Source organism: Alexandromys fortis, unplaced genomic scaffold (genome assembly GCF_014885135.2).
Source record: "Alexandromys fortis isolate MF-2015 unplaced genomic scaffold, M_Fortis_MF-2015_v1.1 scaffold_123, whole genome shotgun sequence".
NCBI lineage: Eukaryota > Metazoa > Chordata > Mammalia > Rodentia > Cricetidae > Alexandromys > Alexandromys fortis.
Genome location: NW_026068003.1, coordinates 4,037,770 through 4,057,466, shown reverse-complemented (window position 1 = coordinate 4,057,466; position 19,697 = coordinate 4,037,770). Strand labels below are relative to the sequence as shown.

The window sequence follows — 19,697 nt, the reverse complement described above, 5'->3', positions numbered from 1 at the left end:
TTCTAGCCCAGCAAGGGAAAAGGAACTGATATACTATGTGGATGCAGAGGCCACTACCTCGTCCTACTGATAAAGGAGTGTACCATGCCATTAGAGCTGGCACCTCGGGAGTAACCTGGAGGCCAGAACCTGCATCCTGCCTGGTAGTGCACACACTCCAATGCGCACCTGACCTTTGATCAGACAGAATTCCCAGGGAAAGCAACACACGAGCCTGCGGTGCTGCTGAGGAAGGCTGGCCAAGCACTGTGGTGTGTTAGCGCCTCTGCCGACAGGCTTCTGTGGGCTGCATGCAATCTCTCTGAAGACCTGTAAGGCCCTGTGTTTCAAATCATTGAACAGCACAGTCAGAATGTCTAAGGTGTTCTCTGACGTCTCAGAGTATCCTCAGTCGTCACCTGCCAGAACCTAGCAGTATTCTTGCTCATAAGTGCTAACAATAGTGGTCCTGACTTTCAAATGCTTACAGAGGTCAGGGCTGTGCGTCCTATGGCTTACCTCATTCCTCAAGCCACCTAACAGAGCCGGGACCCTTGCCCCATCTCACGAAAGGCAGACAAGGCAAATAACCCCAATGCTCTAAATTAACACTGACACCTCTGCTTTTAAGGCCACCATTGTAAGGAGCGGTTTCTCTTATTAGCCCTAAGTTTTGAAATTAAGAAGAAAACGAGGGAGCCAGCGTCACACTGGAGAGGACCACAGGATCTGTCACCAGGAGGGTGAGACAGACCTCAAGTGGACTCTAGACAAAGGCCATCTGATATAGAACTTATGAATATCATATGAAGATATGACACAGGCATTGCATGCAAGTCACATCAATAATTTTAAGTTTATGGTATGGTGTAAAACAGTAAAAAGAGGCAGATAATATTAATTTTTAATAGATTTTCTTTTTACTATATGTAAAGTATTATCATTTCAATAGACAAGCAATATAAATGCTTGGGTATGTATGTTCATGAATGGACGGATACGTATGTGTAAGGAACTCAGACGGCCATGTGGGATATGTCATCTACCTTTTTTATTATGACGGGGTCTCTCACTGGCCTTCAACTTAGCAAGTAGGCTAGCCTGGTTGGGGACCCTGCAGTTCCAACCCAGAACTGATAAGTTTTTTAAAACCGTTTATAAGGACTAAACACAGATTCTCACGCTATGTGACAAGCACTTACCAACTGAGCGATCTCCTCAATCCTGTAATGTAACATTTTAATGAGATAGTGTATATATTTTTCGTCCCTATGTGTTTGAAATCAGCATGTATTTCATACTGAGGCACATCTCAGACGAGATGTACTTCACCTCCCAGCAGGCACGTGAAATCAGTGGCCACCACGGTGGACGGAACAGCTTAAGTGGCTCAGAGGACATAATCCAAGGACACCAGAAGGGAGCTTTCGGAAGACAGCCACATCTGGGAAGCAAACACGAGACTGTTGGATGTCATCTAAGAAACTGATAAGTAGCAAACACCTGTGTGTTACAGAAAAGAACTCCTCACACTCCTGTCTCTCCTCTCTAGTTCCCTTTTACAAAAGCAGCATCCATCCAAGGACCAATCAGATCCTGAGAGGGAGGCGACCATAAAGGTACCCGTGAATTTATTCACAGTAAACACAATCCTTCACCAGGCATAAACAGAAGAACGGCATCCTTTAAGTCGGTCACAGTTTTAAACTCTGCTGTTGCTAAGCCCATGTTTAACACTTACTTAAATAGCTAAGGATTCCAAACAGTGTCGCTTCAGAACACAAACAGACCGACAAGAACCAGAATCTGATGCAAAACCGCTGGGCTTTGAAGAAGGAAAAAAAAGTGAGTAGGTTTATATCCCAAGGCCTCTACCCATGGATCTCACCAATTAGAATATGATGTAACCACCGTCAAGAGATTGGATTCTTTGTTCCTGAATAAACAAACCTTAGTCAGATAAAAAACCAAATCAATTACATGGACCAGGAAATCTTAACCATAGCCCACTTAGCCGTATACATATTTACAAGGTATAAAATTCCGCAGACTATGCTTGTCCTTACTCTGCCGGTTTTGAAGGTTGGCTGTATCTTAGTACAGCACAGGGATGCTGCAAAAGTCCTCCCGTGAGCCATCTATAAGCTCTCATCCAGGCTTTGGCAGCAAAAAGCTCTATGATTGATTAGCAATATCTGCCACTAGTACAGGAATGGGAGCCCTGAGCTCAAATACCAGCCGTTGGCCCCACCGTGTAGAAAATGCAGGAAGAAGACATGACATAAGATGCTAAAGTTTCTTTGAATGTTCCTGTCCCTGTGTGCCCTGAGGACATGATGAGCTATCTCCAAAAGGTGGAAGCATCATACTCACACAGATAATTTCAGTCATCAATTGCCATGGTACATACCAAGAATATTAAGTAGGAGAAAGCCAGTTCCTACAAACCTGTCCTGCCAACTGACAACTAAAGAGAGCAGCTCAAGCCTTAGCAGCTGCTACAGCTAGAGGCTAAAATTCCCTCCAAAGTCCCATATGTTAAAGGTCTGGTCACTCCCCCATGACACCGTTAGATGTACCCTAGGGGATAGAAGAAGCATGTCCTGGAAGGGAATAATATTAGGACCCTGTCCTCTTCTCTTATCGTTTGCTTGTCAGCCACCCCACTATGAACAGACCTCCCCATCACATGGTCCCACCATGACACTCCACCCCCATACTGGTCCAAAGTAACAGACTAAGCAACCACGAACTAGAACCTACCAAATCAGCTGCAACTCAATATATAAACGTTCCTACTTTTAAGCTGACTGAGATATTTGGTTACAGAAACCTTGAGAATACTGTCTCAACTAAATGTTGACCGATTTGGTCTACTGCTTGCTCTCCAAGGAAAGCAGACTAAAGGCTGCCAGCACCCAGAAAGCCAGGTCTTGGGCTACTTCGCCAGCGATGGGCTCTCTGCTGTCTCTGAACTCCAGCTAATTCCCCTCTCCATAGGACAACACAGCAGGAATTGAGAGCATACTTATGGAAGCCTTTGTTCAGTGTGAGGGCTGACCTGAGTGTTAGCAAGACCTGATGAGAAACGCTTGGGGGATTAAGAAAGCACAGCCCTGGACGCGTCTGAGGACTCTGCCCTAATCAATAGGTTAATCAATCCATGGATGGATTCACAATGTGACATCATCACTGAGAGAGTACAGTTGTGTCACTGAGGGCGACAAGTTGTCGGGGTCCCTAGCTGTGTGCCCTCTGCATTGTTTCCTGTCTATCACAGGCTGCCACCCCATCTGTTCCACCACGAGCTGAATGCTGTGAAACTGTGAGCTAAAATAAGTAATTTCTCCCCAAAGAGCTTGTTAGGTACGTTGGCCATGGTAAAGAAGAGGTAATGGATGCAGTAAATCCCGAGTAAGCCCTATTGGAAGCAGGGCTCTTTACAATATTCCACAAGCCGCTCTTGGCTGGTGATTTGCACGCATGGCTCACTTTTTCTTCTGAAAAATCTAGGAGGCTGGAACTCATTGCTTCCATTTTCAAAGGGAGAAAAACCAATAGAGGGAAGTTGTTGGGCAAAGATGGTGAAAGACGAAGCTGAGGTTCGCTCCAGAGTCCAAGCAGCTCAGAACACATCTGTTTGCCACTGCTCTCTTGTCCCCTCAGTATCTTGCTTAAAGGTCATGAAGCATTTAATAAGTATGTCCAAGGGTCTTCTTCGTTTATGTGGCAAGAGCACCCATACATTAGCTAGAACTTTTTAGGAATCCATTTTTCCTCCATTTTGCATCAAGAGCAAAGGCAGGAATTTGAAGACCAACAGCTACCTCTTATCAAGCAAGAAGCTTCACTAACTGAAAAAAAAATTACAACCTGAAATAAGTGCAGAGAGACCCTAACACCAACCTACCTGCCTCTGCTATGCTACATAATTTCAGCGGCTTCCTCCAAAATGGCCAGTTGAGAAACTGAGGGTCTGATAACCTAAAACTCAAGAGATTTTGCACGCTCGCCACTAACGGCCTTTATCCACACATTAAGTAAAAGAAAAGAGCTAGCTTCAGAGGAGAAGACAGGGGTCTGATGAGCAATAAACAGGGCGGGCAGCTAGTGCGCTCCAGAAAGCTTGGTCTCTGCCCACGCACATGCGCAGTCCCCAGGATGCGCCTGCCAGCGCACAGCAAAGCCAAGGCACTAGAAACTAGGTGGCGAGCTAGCACTTGTCACTGAGGAACAGCAGCGGTGGAAGCCCTTCTCCTGGACAGCTGCCCAAAGCCATTTGGAGACAACAGATAACTCCGCCTCTGCGTCCCACCATCGGCTGAGCCTTGCTCTGCTAGCCTGGGCATGACCCACACCCATGTCTAAAATAAAGCAGAAACGACAGTGCCTAGTTCTGACCACGCCTGAAGCCAAGGTCGTTCTAAAATCGAGGTCATTCTTGACACAATGACCACTGGTTGCAGAGAATTTATTTATTTCGCCAGAAAGGGAGACCAGCATTGGTACCGCCACAGACACGATCCCATCACCCTGCTGTTCCAAACACAGCTGCTCTGTAATCAGAATCTAGCCGGTTTAGACACCTTGGTGGCCAGCAACAGATGGTGCAAATTCAGACTTTCCTATTTTTCTATTTATTTTTTGACAAGGGCTCACTACATAGCACAGACTGGCCTAGAACTTGTTGTAACCCTATCTTCTGGACTGACAGTGGTCTATCATCACACCCAGCTAGTTTTCCTTATAAAGATGGATCCCAACAACCGTGACAACTTTGAACCTTGGAATCCTATTAAGGGGCGTTAACCTTGGGTAATGCAACTCTTAAGAGGATAAAGTAAGCGCGTGGAAGTTTCTATACGTCCAAAGCTACCAGAGCTCAGTAGACTGTGAAAGAAGAAAGCTGTCTCTTAGTTCGGTCAGCCCTCAAATACAACTGCCACCACTCTGCACAAAAGATGGATGTGGGCCTCGGGGGCATCTCAGTAGGCTCCTCCTACCGTCCATCTGTCAGTCAAAAGCTACCCTCAACCTCAGTACAAAGCTCAGGGATCCACACACTGCTCTTGATTTCAGGCTGGAGAGGGCACTTGGTGGCAATCACAAGGACCTGAGGTAGATACCCGCACTCGTGCGGGGGTGGAGGGAGCTGGGACACACCTAGAACCCAGTGCTGTTCTGGAAGGGGTGGGGAACCACCCAAGTTTGCTGGCTATCTGTGTCTCTCCAGAGTCTGAGAGTCTCTTTCTCAAGGGAAGATGATAGACAAAGCAAGACATCTGATGGCCTCCTCTGGCCTCCTTGTGGAAACACACACACACACACACATACACACATACACACCTACACAATTACAAAGCAAGATATGTGACTGTTATCACTAACCAGAAATCCATTTATTAAAACCTAGAAGGGGTGAAGATTCTGTATAAAAATGAAGTGGTAAGGAGCCCACTAAACGTGCATCACTAACGTTAATCTACTCAGATCTCCCCGCTCTCACCACCGCCTTCACCTAGCACCCCACCCCACACCACCCAGTCTCGGGGAGTTGGTTAATAAGAAGATGACACAGGTAGTAATTTGGAAATCAAATGAGATTTTCTCAGATCCCTGGTTTTAACTGATCAAACCCACCGTTGCCTAAAGTCGCCAATAGAAGTCACCACGCTCCTGTGAGATATTCAAACAGCAGGACATCTGTGAAGCCAGAGAGGGGCCAGGACAACTGACAGCTGAGGCCAGGCTTCAAAGGCCAGATAGACAGGAATGACGTCACATCACCAGCCAAGAGTGAATGTACTCAAATATACACATGCATATGCACATACATGCATGCTCCCAGACACAGCCAGTCTAAGGAATACGAAACTCTACAAAGTAGATGGCTGGTTGGCTCGATAGCTGGATGGATAGATAAAAATAAAGCTAACAAAACCTGTCCCCAAACCAAAGTAGCAAGCACCTCAAGAGACCAGCCTAGTCTTGTAAATAACCACTGTGGGCCAGGTGTGTGCCCCATCCCCAGAGGGCAGCCTCCATGTAATTCCAGCTTGCGCCTGGGGGTGTTGCCAAGCAAGAGTAGGGACTCCAGGACTCTTAGCCTCCCAGTTTCTAATGAGTAACCCTTTCGTAGGAAGCTGCTATGCAGGCAGGAGCTTGCAGCCGATGTGGCCCCCACTGTCTCTGTTGTGTCCCCAACACTGCCAGGCAAGCTGTGGACTCTCAGAAAACATTTATTGATTGCATGAACGTAAAATACCCATTTTTTTAAATTATCTTTAGTTTTTACTTTGTTGTTCTTTAAATGAGTAGGTGTAAGGGTGTCTGAGTGGTATTTAAGTCTGTGGACCCTATGATGACATTAGATCCCATGAAACTGAAGTAACAGACCCTTGTTAGCAACCACGTGGGTGCTAGAAATCAAACCCAGGTCCTCTGGAGCTCTGACCCACCCTCTTCTGGTCTCCTCGGGCACTGCACAAATGTGCTGAACTGACATTCATGCGGGCAAAACATCCATATAAATAAGACGAATTTAAAAGTTTGGCATGAGCAAACTTACATCCTTGGAACTGCCATTCGGGATTAGTAATATTGAATGCTTATTCGCAAAGCCAAAAGTAAAGAAGGCATAGTGGTCCTCTCCTGGACTCTAGAATCCATGCGGCAAGGATGCTATAAGATGCTGAGTTCTTTCTAGGCTAACCTGTGCTATATAGTGAGGCCCTGTCTCCAAGGAAACCAGGACCAGGGATGTAGCTAGGTTGGTGGAATGCTTACCCAGCGTGCACAGGCTCTGGATTAGAACCCCAAAACCACATAATGGGGTATGGTAGCAGAGTTTTATAATCCCAGCTCCTGGAGGAAAAGGCAGGACACTCCGAAATTCAAGATCATCCTTGGCTATATAGTGAGCTCAAGGCCAGTGGGAATACCTAAGACCCTATCAAAACTATTTTTTATTTTAGTAAAATTAATAAATGGCCAAAGACTGAAGTACTCGGCTTTTATATCCTGTTTAATGGATTAGTGCTGACTTGAAGTTAACAGTGAAAAAACGAAGGCCAACAAGAAATTGGAATATTTCAACTGCCTCTAGGATTAAGTAGCTCCGGATTCCAAGTCCCTCTCTGCCAACATTTAGTCAATGCTGCTGCCTCCTCATCTTGTCAACACAGCCAGGGGTCCCTTCACGCAGTGTTGCTCCCCCTACAGAGGCTCATTTGGTTTCACAGGAGAAAAGCCATGGAACGCACTCAAGCCGCCACCAGCCTCCCCCATTTCTGTCAATCATCGAGGATGGAGTCAGCTAGACAAGGCTCCCATCCCATACAGGTCAGGCTCCTGTTCTGAACTATGTCGTGACGTCATGTCCCGGAACGGCTTTGCCCTGCGCATCTCACTCTTGTAACTCAAATGCCACGACAAGCAGGAGTCAGACAATGGTCTTCCTCAAGGTTATATTGCCAGCCCTGTCCCACAGGTGCTCAATTACCTGCGTTTCTTTTATGTTTTTTCATATGCCTGAGTGTGTGTGTGCCTGAGCGTGCATGAAGGAGCCCTCAGAGGCCAGAGAGGGATCTGAGTTCCTTGGAACTCTGGTTACGGGTGGTTCTGCAAGAGCAGTAAGTGCTCTTAACAACTGAGCCAACTCTCCGGTCCCATAATGATCTGTTCCTGCAAAGAAAAGGAAAACAAAAGGCCTGAGGATGCAGATCGGTCACGGAGGGCTCGACTACCATCCGCAGGCCCTGGGTTCACTCCCAGTACCAGGGGAACACACATTCATGAGCATCCGCATCTACTCACCATGCTAGGATAGAAACAGACAGCAAGAAGGAGAGAGAATATTCCTTTGCTTGAAAGACTGATTTTTACCATTTGTAATTGTGTATGAGGGGTCAACGCCCGCATGAGTGCCGGTGCTGTCAGAGACTCAAGCCTTGCATCCACCGGGAGCTGGAGTTTCTGCCTACAGTGGGTGCTAGGAGTCAAACTCCACTCCTGCACCAAAGCAGTACAAGGTTTTACCCATGAGCCATCTCTCCACTTCCAGTGAGAAGATTTCTTTTTTTTTTTTTTTCAAGATTAGTATTGAACCTAGGTCAGAGTTCCACCATTTAGCAGCCCCCATTTTACCTCTTGAGAAAGACTAAGTTTCCCAGGCTTGCCTTGGACTTCTGATGCTCCAGCCTCGTCCTCACCAGTACCTAGGATTACAGACCTGTACCACCAGGCCTGTCCCCTGCCCCATAGATCCCCTGTGGTGGTTTGAATACGTATAAATCTCATAGACTCATGCATTTGAATGTTTGGCCCGTAAGGGAGTGGCACTAATAGGAGGTGTGGCCTTGTTGGAGGAAGTGTGCCACTGTGAGGGTGGGCTTTGAGGTCTCATTATGTTTAAGCTATACCCAGGATGACACACAGACTCCTTGTTGCCTGTCAATCAAGATGCAGAACTCTCAGCTCCTTCTCCAGCACCTTGCCTGCATGCCACCATGACAACGGTTGAATCCCATGATGGCCTCTGAACTCTAAGTCACCCCCAATTAAATGTTTTCCTTTATAAGACTTGTCATGGTCATGGTGTTTCTTCATAGCAAGGGAAACCCTAACTAAGGGCCATCCCACCCGGAAATATCCTACAGCAAGAAAGCAAACTCAGGAAAAGTTTACCAGGCACCATGCCCCAGAGCGCAGGATGCCCCAGACTACAGGGTGCCACAAACTACAGGGTGGCCCAGAGTGCAGAATGCCCCTAAGTGCAGAATGCTCCAGAGTGCAGGATGCCCCCCAGAGTGCAGAGTGCAGGATGCCCCACAGAGTGCAGGATGTCCCCACAGAGTGCAGGATGCCCCACAGAGTGCAGGATGCCCCCCAGAGTGCAGAGTGCAGGATGCCCCCCAGAGTGCAGGATGTCCCCACAGAGTGCAGGATGCCCCACTGAGTGCAGAGTGCACTGAGTGCAGAGTGCCAATTATTATTTGACTGAATAATTGACTTGCTTAGTATACAAAGGTCACAACCCTCCCAACAACTCAGTGTAGAAGCAACAAACCTTAAAACTCCAAGAATGTTAGAAATGATTTAGGTAAAGATGAGGGGGGAAAAACTCAAATATAGTCTGGGCTGGGAATGTGGCCAATTGAAAACAGCCCTGGCTTTAACCCCCAGGACCACTCACATGCCTATAACTAGGAGACAGGGGAAGATCAGGAGTTGAAGATCATCTTCACCTACACTGCAAGTTCAAGGCCATCTTGGGCTACATGAGACCCCAACCCAGGCCACAAAAAGGAAGGAAGGAAGGAAGGAAGGAAGGAAGGAAGGAAGGAAGGAAGGAAGGAAGGAAGGAAGGAAGGAAGGAAGGAAGGAAGGAAGGGGAAGAAGAAAAATAAAGTGAAGGTTTTGACTAAGATCTCACAGCTGGTAAGTAGGCTCCTTGAAGCTAGTTTTACACTCTGGAAAAAAAAAATCCAGAACCCGCATTATCTCCTGCCAAGTTTAACTATCTCCGTCAACCCTGCTCCTCCAGTGCTGGGTGATTCAGAACCTGCAGCCCACACTCCACACTCACATGATATATAGGATGAGAGGCACAAAAGTCAAAGCCCCAAATGGTTCCCCAGTTTAAAAAAAAAAATCTAGGCCCTCTCTCTTGACAATCCTTAAAAGGCTTAAAAAGACTATCTGGAGAGACTGGGGACATGGCTCAGTTGGTGAAGTGTTTGCCTTCCATGCTAGAGAACCTGAGTCTGGTCCTCAGAATTCAGGTAAACAAGATATGAGCGTGTAGTTAGGAGTTTGAGAACTCAGTGCTAGGGAGGTGGAGACCGGTGGCTCCCTGAGGTTCCCTGGCCTCATCCAGTAGGCAGGCAGTGGCCAAAAGACAGATATTATCTTAAAAAAAAAAAAAAAAAGAAAGAAAGAAAAAGAAAAAGAAAGAAAGAAAAAAACAAGGTAGAGATGCCTAAGGAGCAGAACTAAAGAATGCCCTCTGTTTCCATAGGCACCTGCACACACACATGGGCACACCCACTCACAAATACACACAGACTAAATAAACAAGTTTTTAAGAGAGAAAAGATGATCTTAAACGAGAACAGTATGCCTTCGCTCATCTGGACACTAGCTCTTTGCCTAGTGAAATGCTAACGGTTGTGTCCTTTATCCGAATTCCTCCAGATGATATTCCAAATGCATGCGCTGGAGACTTCAGGAGCAATCTCAATGTGAGAAACCAGAGAGCTCTCAGATTCACATAGTAACTGATAGGAATTCCTCAAAAGTATATACCCACTGCCCGATCCAACAGCCTGCCTCTCTGCTCTGCCACAAAGTCAGCAACATAGTATCACAGGCCCAAAATAAGAGCACTCGCCCTATTTTCTCTGAGGAAGTGTTACATATTCCATGAACTGCGCTTTCATTTCTTCCTTTTCAGTTAGATTTCGGCAGCCAACTGTGTCACTCCCCCAAAATAGCTCAACTGAGCGGTTTAAAATCGTTTTTTGTTGTTTGGCCAGAAAAGCGCCGTGCTATTCTGACTTGAGCCTTCAGAACTGGAACCAGAGGGCAGGAGCTGTGGCTAGCATGGTGTCTCCTGTACACACTGCAGGTCCAAGTCCCTGAAACAGAAAAATTAATGGGCAGAGCGCAACGCAGGTCCAAAAGGGGAGATGGTACCCAACACCACTGCCGGTTCTCCCTTAGTCCAGCCCACAAAAACCCAAAAAGATGATCACAGAGCAAGGGTTCCATCAGCTACAATGAAGTCCAAAAAGGACAGAAACGCTTGCTAAGAGCTGTTGGAGCCGGCTGGAGCATCGGTGAACCACTGGTAGTGTGTCTGCCTGCCACACTCGCACGAAGAGCTGAGTCTGGATCCCCAGCATCCACACGCAAAGCCTGCCACTGGGGCACAAATCTGTAATTCCAATCCTGGAGAGGCCAAATCAGGAGGATTGCTGGGGCCTGGCAGCCAGGCTAGCCTAAGAGGGGAGCCCCAGCTTCACTGAGAGACCCTGTCTCAAAATACAAGGCAGAGAATAATTAAGGAAGACACACAACATCAACATCTGCTCTCTACATACACACACACACACACACACTCACACACTCACACACTCACACACTCACACCCCTCAGGGTGCATGACCAAGCCACTCCTTGTACCTAGGGATCAGAAAGGTTGTTGTGTCAGGTTTGCCGGAAACACATCAAGTTGAGACTGGGGGACAAAGACCACCACAGACTCGGACAGGTGAAATGCAGCCAGCTTGCCTACCTCCACTGGCCATGCCCTCCACGCTGTCCTGCCTCCTCCCAACAACACAGGCCAAACAGAAACCCAGTGTACATTTTCTTATCAAAGCAGGCAGACACGTTACTAAGTAGTCATCCTTTCTTGGTCCAGTTTCCTCTTTCCGTATACTCCTATCCAAACTATTCCATATCCATAAAAGAAAAAAATGGTTAAATTATTGAGTTACTATTTGCCACACATTGCACTAAATCTTTGAGCACTTTACCCCACACGCTGCATAAGGACCTAAGGAGACATGGTACCAGCACTATTCCTTGGCACTAATGGGGAGAGAAGAACAAGGCACACGAGAGGGAAATCACTTGTCTCCGGTACACAGCTAGAGGACAGGTAGGCCGGCTCTGGAGGACAAACTCCTACTGACTTCTCTACATTCGTGTACAACTCTCAATGGCAACCTAGGTTAGGGAAGAATAATAATAACGACAAGAACAATAATAATGAAGTATTAACAAGTGCCAGGCTCTTGTAAGATGCCTCCCTTGCTACAGTACGGTAGCGCTCACTGAATGATAGACAGAAACCGAAGTTCCCGAGCAGTCGGAGTTGCCTCCTACACAGCACCCCAAGAAGAGCAGTCATACCCCCGTTCCCACAGAGCAGACATCACAGACAGCATGTGATCACCAGGCATTCATCCTTCTCCCTCCAAGAAGCATTTCCTTAATATTTTTTAAAGATTCATCCTATCAAGCGCAACTGTCAAAATCCCTCAAGCCTGCACAGGCCTGGAGACATCTTGTGTTAAAGCAAGCTTTTGTTTTGTTTTTCTGTCAAAACACCAAACATTTTGTTACAAACGATACCAAGTAAAATGGCCCGTCCAAGGCTAGGTGTCCCTGAAGGGCTCACTCAACCCTCTAGCTACTTAGAGTGGCACTGCACAGCCAGTGTGGAGAAGGCTAAGAACTCTTTTCACTGGTGGGCACTGCAGTGCACACGAAGAGGCAGGTGGACCTTTATGGGTGTATGGCCAGCCTGGTCTACATGCAAGCTCCAGACTAGCCAGAGTTAGATAGTGAGATTTTTCCGTAGTATGAATAAGCCATGAATCTGTTACATGCTCCCATCAACACACACACACACACATATACAGTAGCTTCAACATTTCTGTGTAACTACAAATGACCTTGAATTTCCGACACCCCCCCCAAGTGCCAGCACCCAGATTATACATGCTGGGGTCCATTCCAGAGTTTCTTTCACGCTGGGCAAACCCTCCACCAACTGAGCTGTACTCCAGCCCACCAAGGTCTTTTCTCCAAGTGTAATTCATCTAATCTTGCTATAAGATACTTATCTTTTAAAGAGATTAATACTTGGCTAGTCCTGAGGATTTGGAACCAGAGAATTCAAAAAACAGGGGGGAAGGGCTGTAACAAATACAGGATTTGAAATGCAGTCACCTTTTTAAAATGTCTTTTATCAGTGCTAGGAACCGAACCCAAAGCCACGGCAAAATACCTTTTTATTTAGTCATCTTTTTAAAATTATAATACTGCATAAATGTAAGAAAGAAAGAGAGAGAGAGATAGCTCTTCCACACAGCAACACCTGATTCCGAGGGCACAGGGGACTGACTGACATGGCTTCCCATGATGTTCTCAGCAGGCAAGACGGTTGCTCTCATTTCTTCGGGGGAAACCAGAGGCCTGTGCTCTCTACCCTGTCAAGACTTCCTGTAGATCTAGAGTAGCTGACCGTGATGTAAAATGTGTCCACTTAGTGCTGAGCTAAGCCAGAGACCAACGTCCAACTTCAGGCCTGCTGAGAGCGCTCTGCTGAGAACAGCTTCACATCCAGGTCCCTTGCTCTGCTATACAGAGAGCTACTACCTTGACCTACATCACGCGCAGTGGGAAATTGAACACAGGGAACTTCTTCCTTAGCTTCATTGCATTATTAGAAACACAATGACTCTTATTCCTTGCACGGGTAGAGACAGGATCCCAAGGCCGATGCTGACTAATCAGGACCCGAGAGTGGTCAACCTGGCACCAAGGCAGATCACAGGCTGACTGGAGGACGTCACCACTGTAGATGGAACTTTGGGATCCTTAGGTCTTCCCACAGCGCTCCAAGACATGAACACAAGAGACACAGCCTGAGACGAAAGTGTTGATCGTAGGCATGCCTGTCATTGGCACCTTGAATCGCATGACCCCTCGGGGCTACCACTAGAACATTGAAAAGAAACAGAATAAATGCCACCAAAGACATATTTTACCATCGAAGGCATGGTACAGGCCAGCTCGCCTACTTGGTTCCATGGTCTTTCCAGCCTCAGGAAGGTGCAGGTGGGTGCCAGATTGCTTCTGTGGCTAAAGAAGGAGGCAAGAAAGGGAGAGCAGGGACAAGAGGCAGTACAGGGCACCGTGTGGCACAGACACTCCTTTAACTCCTCCAGGAGATTTTAATGCCAACTTAGGAGTAAACAACAGAAATGTTAAATGGGGGGGGGGGGCTGTTGTTTGTTTGGTGGTTGTTTTCTATTTTGTATTTGCTTTTTCTCACAGCATCAAATCATCAATACTTCCTGGACATTCATTTAAGCAACATAGTCTCTGCTTCAGTGTAAACAGTTCTATTCAAAGTCCTTCTACAGAATGCCCCCGTCTTCAGGTCAGCCAAGATGGGAACGTCCTCTATTTTGGAAAGACCCAAGTACGCCTTCGCGTATTTGTGCCTGTTTGTGTTTGAGTTCTAACCTCGGCAATCCTCACCAAAAGCAATGTCTGAAAGGAGAGATGGAAGATTTGATTCTAATCGTGTCAGCGGGACTGGGCGCACAGAAGAGATAACAAAGTCTTCTTTCTCACACAAATATGAGGAAGCTTGGCAGACCTCACTTCTAAGACGACGAGTGAAGACTTCCAAAATCTACCCTAGTCTCTGCCTGTGGGGGTCCCAGGCATGGCCACTGAAATGCCCAAGTCACATATGTAGTAGCTAGAGAAGCCTGTCGCTGGACCAGCTAGGATTCACGGGACATCGGATGTCAATCACTCGATTCTGACCCATCCAGGACAAAAGTAATCAGGCTCCTCCTTCTGAAGTATTCCAACAGCAACCTGCTAGGTACAATGTCATCACAACACAGGCCATCAGAGTCGAAAGAATAACTCTAGCAGCCAAAAGAAATTGATTTTTATGAATCTGTATGAACAGCTAAAGAGTGCAAATTAATTTGGGGGAGGGGGCAAAAGTTAACCCTTTCAAGTAATCTACTTTACATCCTGTCAGAGGTAATTCAGTTCCCAGTGTCTGGAGATAAAGACTAAATAGTTATGTCAACCACTCAAAATTATACTTAAAATCTTACATTTGACAATGGGCCTGTAACCCCAGCACCCCCGAAGGTAGGAGGATTAGGGATTCAAGGCCTACCTCAGCCCAGCTCAGGTTAGAGGCCAGCTTGAGCTAGATAGTAAGCTTTGCCTTCCCAATCCAGGCACACACAGGCACACACACACACACACACACACACACACACACACACACACTAGTGTATTGAGGAGATTGGGGATCTAGATGAAATCACTGACAACTGTTGAGGCTTCAGAGGAGATATCTAAGAATCGACTATGTCGTCTCATGATTTTCCACACTAATATTTTAGAATTAGAAAAAAAAGTAAAGTGCCCACTGTCGTGTTTGATAATCCTTCCCTCAGCACTCTGAAGGCATCGTTTGTAGCACCAGCTGTGGCAGCGATCCCACACTCGCCACGCCGTTAAGAGCCATAACCCTGCTTCCGACCGCTGGAAAACACCCAAGCCCTAGCTACTTCCAAAGGCCTCCCTAAACCACAGCGACTCTGAGTTCTGAACAAGAGCTGGGGGCTCACGTGCAGCTGAAAAGTCGGTAGGATTATAAAAAAAGAACAAAAATAACCAACACGAAATTTCAGTTAAGAACTCACAAGGAGGACCCTGATGAAAACCAAAAGCTAAATAAAATGTATCCCAAGACAAACGTTAAACGTTTCCGAAGCTATGGCAGCAAGAAGTGCCGGGTCCCAAAGCGACAGGTCCCCCAAGGGTTTTCCAGCCTACCACGGGCGGCAGCATTGAGCTGTGGGTACCGCCTAGCACCAGATGTCGCAAACCCCCAGCCGGGGCACCTGGACGCGTGCGCCCCGACCCTTTGGTGTGTGCAGGTGGTTGACCCAGTCTAGAGGAAGCTGGAGCTTGACAGGTGGCTCTGGGGCGCCCCCTGAGGTCCAGCGGCCTCAGCAAACCTAAAACCAGCATCTCCCAGGGCTGTGATATTTTTTTACTTTGACTCCAAAAGCTGCCTCCCCTGTGCCTCTCTCTTACAAACCGCCCTCGGCTCCTGGGGTGAGGGTAAGGGCTAGTTGCCTGGACGGCTGGGCAGGAACAAAAAATGAGACCTGAGATGGTTCAAGCCTCATCAAGGCGGCATCCCTAGCGGTCCCATACTGGGTTGCAAGCCTCCTCAGGCACCAGAAGGAAGAAAGACATTGTAGAAACACTGGCTACATCCCGGAGGGGTCAGCCAGAAACGGAATTGGAAATTTCTGTTTTGCGAGGCTGCCTCCCACCGCCCCTATTAAAAAGTGTCCCTCACTAGGCTCGACCCCGAGTGCACTCGAGCGCACTCAGCTGGCAAGTCTCTGGGAAAAAAAAAAAAAAAGGAATCTTGTCAGAGACAGTGATAAAAACAAATGCTGTTCAATGGTCTCTAAGGGAGAAAAGTGCTAATTCTCAGAGGAGATGCTCCTCGGTGTCTACTTCTATAGAGGCAGGACCCCAGGATGCAAACCCTGGGCCTCCGGTGAGTAGGCACTCACACCCTGACCGATCCTCGAGCGGGGTTTCTGGACTGTGCCAAGAGCTGGGTTGACAGCTCCGGAGACCGGAGGATATGCTGAGGAAAAGGGGGCATAAGAACCCGCAGTGTTTTGCCCTCTGCTCCTCGCAACCCTCGAACCTACCAAGAAGGGACCACTCGCTGCCAGTCCTCTTAGAGCGGGTCCCTGGGGGGGCAGCGAGGGTCCTAACGCCTGACTCCTAGGTGCAAGACGGGCTTAGGGGTACCCGCTGCACCAAAACCCCACGCTCTGGCAACCGAAGCACAAGCTGTTATTAACCAGGGAAAGCGGAAACACTGGGGCACGTATCTTTTTCTTGATTAGAATAACCGCCGCCTCCAAATATCCCAGAACGGGCGGATGAGAAAGCAGAAAAACTGGGTGTTCTGTCCTTAGGTGATCGAGGAAAGAAAAGCAAATCGCGCCCTCTCCCACCCTTTTCCCCCAGCCAGGACAGAGGATGTGGCCTTCACCCACAGAGAGGGATCTGGGCAGCTTGAGGGAGGCTTGGAGCTGCAGCCCTCAGACTCTGCAAGAGAAGAGGCTGGCCTCTGCCCTCACCGAAGCGGGGGAGGGGGGTTTGAAGGCTGGGAGTGGAGGGTCGCAGGCGGCACACCGCTACGTGCAGTGATTTAGGATTGTCGTCAGTGGCCAATATTATTCCAGTCTTAACCTACCTAGAAAAGGAGCGGGTCTAGGTCTGAATCTGGCAGGCACACTCAGCCTGCAAAAGGGCAAAGATGAAGGTAGGCAGGGCGCGCCAGACAGCAAAAAAATCGCCCGGACGCCAAAAGCAACCCAGCCGCCGACCCGCCCCTTGCACTTGGACCCTGCAACCCAGCCCTTGAGAGTGGTACTGACAAGGGCCGCGAGCCCCAAGAGGCACCGATCTAGCCAAAAAAAAACCCTGCTCCCTGTCTTCCAGCAGCCCCCAGGCCCCCGCGTCCAGGGAGCTGTCTCGCGCCGGCACTGAGGCGTAGCCCGCACCTCAGCCCGGAGCAAGGCTGAAAGGAGGTGGCCCCGGCCCCGGCGACCAGAACGCGGACTGCTCCTCACATCCTGAATCCTCTGCAGCCAGCCTCCGCCAAACACCACCCCCCTACAAAGGGTCAGAGGGATGCAAAACAAGCCTCCGTTATGAGCTCCGTTCATCCCCGCCGGAGCAATGGGAGCACCCCAGATTACTTAAACCAACAGAGCATCCTTCCCACAGCCAGTCTCCCCAGACACCCTGCAACTCTAGCCCTCCGGGTCGGCTCCGGATCAGCAAAGCAATCACCCCACCTCTCCACCCCTCGACTCAAGCTGCTCCAAGCTTCCCAAGCTACAGACAGGGCAGATCTCAGTCCCCAATCCTTCCCAGCCCGCCACTGCTTCTGCCCTCCCCGACTACCAGCCTCCTAGAATACTGCCGGAGCCAATGAAGCAGATCCCTCTTTCCTCCCCGGCAGCCCGGCCCCCCTTCACCCTCTCCGCGGTCCCTAGACTGGCGCCCAAGCTCCGCGCCCCGGCGACAACTCCGCATACCCCGCGCGCGCGGGCCGGAGCCGTGTCCCGTCGGCGGCCCTCACTCACCCGGGAAGCACACCACATAATGGAGCACAGAACTGGTGATTTTCAGGAACAAAATCCACCAACACGGTTCCAGTAACCTCCGCATGTCCGAAAACGCACATCGAAAAAGAGAAAAGCAGGGGGGTAAACTTGTTGAATAAGTTCTTGCTTCCGAGCGAGGCTCCGCTAAACCAGAAGGCTTTCTCGGCTCGCCCGCCACCACACAGGCTCCCCACGCTCAGCGACCGGTCCCGCAGGAATCCTGGATGCTGCCAAGCGTCCCCGGGAAAACCTCAAAAAGTGACCGGCGATGCAAAGCCACTCTAGGGACGATCCTCTCGGAAGAGAAGGGAGGCTTTCTGCTCAGACACGATTCAGCCGGTCGGGCAGGGCGAAGAGAAGGCGCACGGCGGCAGCGCCCGGGGCCCGGGGCAGGCAGGGACCGCGGGTGGCGGCGGCGAGCAGCGGAAGAGCCCCAAGTTGAGTCGGCAGCGCAGCGCAGCCCGAGAACCGGCGGGCGACGGCGGGGCTGTGCGCTGCACGGCGGCTCCGGGCTTCAGGCGGGCAGCTCCTTCCAGGGCCCCGGCAAGGAAGGAGGCATGTCTGTGAGCGGGGAAAGGGAGGGAAGCGGCGGGGCGGAGCGCAGAGCCCCCCAGAACAGAAACGGCCGGAGGAGCGCAGAGAAACACAAAGGATCTCAGAGGGGCGCCGGGGCGAGGGCGCCTTCAGTCCCTGCTCCTGAAAGTTGTGGCTCCGGCGCAGGCTGGGGAGGAACCGAGAGCGCGGGGCTGGAAACTGGCCATGCCTCCATACAGGAAGTAACATGTGAGCATGAATCCTGGCAGAGACTTTAAAGCCGGCGAGCGGGCGAGCAAGCGAGCTGGGGGCGCGCGGCGGCGGGGGCGCGCGAGCACGGGCGCGCGAGGACGCGCATCCCCGGGCTGCCGCCGGCGGGCACGCGCGCTGCACTCTCTTAAAGCGGCAGCGCTGGGCTCACGCTTCCAAGGACTTGCACTATTGGCCTCTCCAGGGCAAAGGGTGTAAGGTTAGGGGAGCTGGTAGCCGTGGTTCGGTCTAGGACAGGGATGAGACCGGCTATCTTCTGGGGCCAACGTGGCTCTGCTCCATTTGGGAGCTCTTAAAGACGAAGCTTTCTCCGCGGATTCGGAGAGCTCCCTGACTGGAGTAGCTCGTGGATCCGGGACTTTGGGGTTAGAATCTGGGGGCGAAGGAGGGGCCGGCAGCTACCTTTTTCATGGAGAGGGGACTTCCTTACGGCCCTACCTCCTTGACCGTGCCTGCATCCCCTACGTCCCTCTCCTGGTGCATTCCAGGCTAGGAGACAAAGCCCAGCGGCCTTTGCACTCGGGTTGCTTTGAGATTTGATTTTTTTTTTCTTCCCCTTTCCGAGCTTCTATTGGCCGAGCCTACGGCTGGAAGATGGGGTGGGGGTGGGGAGGGGTCAATTCCAGGCTTACAAAATCCAGCCTCAGTTCTACACTCGCTTTCCCCAAGCCACGAAGGTCTGTAGAGGAGTTTACCCAACTCTCGCTCCGGAGAGAAGGTGGCTGCACCGTGGCCTGGTTGGGCAGAGGACGAGTGAAGTGCCTCTCACCGGGGCAGAGGAAAGCAGCACCCCAGGGCAGGACTGGATTTTCCGGCAGCTTCCCTAGGAGCCACGCTTTAAGTAAGATACATGGGAGAGGCATCCGGGGGAAATGCGAGGACTAGGCTTATCTGTAATGAGTTTTGTCCCTTGGCTCTTACTGAGATCTTTATCGCTTGGGCTTCCCAGCAATTTATTTTTTTTTTTCCTCCCTACGTCGGTGCTAAAAGTGAGGAAGGCCGGCTTTTGACTTTTCGCTCTTTTTTTAATTAAATTTGTAATTGAACCATTGTAATTTTAAGGGTTTTTTTCCATAATTTTTCTGCCTCTCTTTGAAAATAATGTGGACATGTTTTTAAAGTGTCCCCTTGCTGTTTCATTCCACCGCT

At 49.5% G+C, this 19,697-nt stretch overlaps 1 protein-coding gene across 3 annotated transcripts in view; it reads right to left on the bottom strand.

Annotated features, from left to right (window-relative positions):
• Window positions 1–17,858, bottom strand: part of Ptprg (protein tyrosine phosphatase receptor type G) — a 672,889-nt gene extending 655,031 nt beyond the window's left edge. For 2 of the 3 annotated variants that reach the window (XM_050161098.1, XM_050161099.1), the window contains exon 1: window positions 17,724–17,858. In XM_050161098.1, the coding sequence (XP_050017055.1) occupies window positions 17,724–17,808 (85 nt within the window). In that variant the 5' untranslated portion in view covers window positions 17,809–17,858. The remainder of the gene's footprint in view (window positions 1–17,723) is intronic. The other variant, XM_050161100.1, reaches the window with a different exon arrangement.
• Window positions 17,859–19,697: the final 1,839 nt, after the last annotated feature.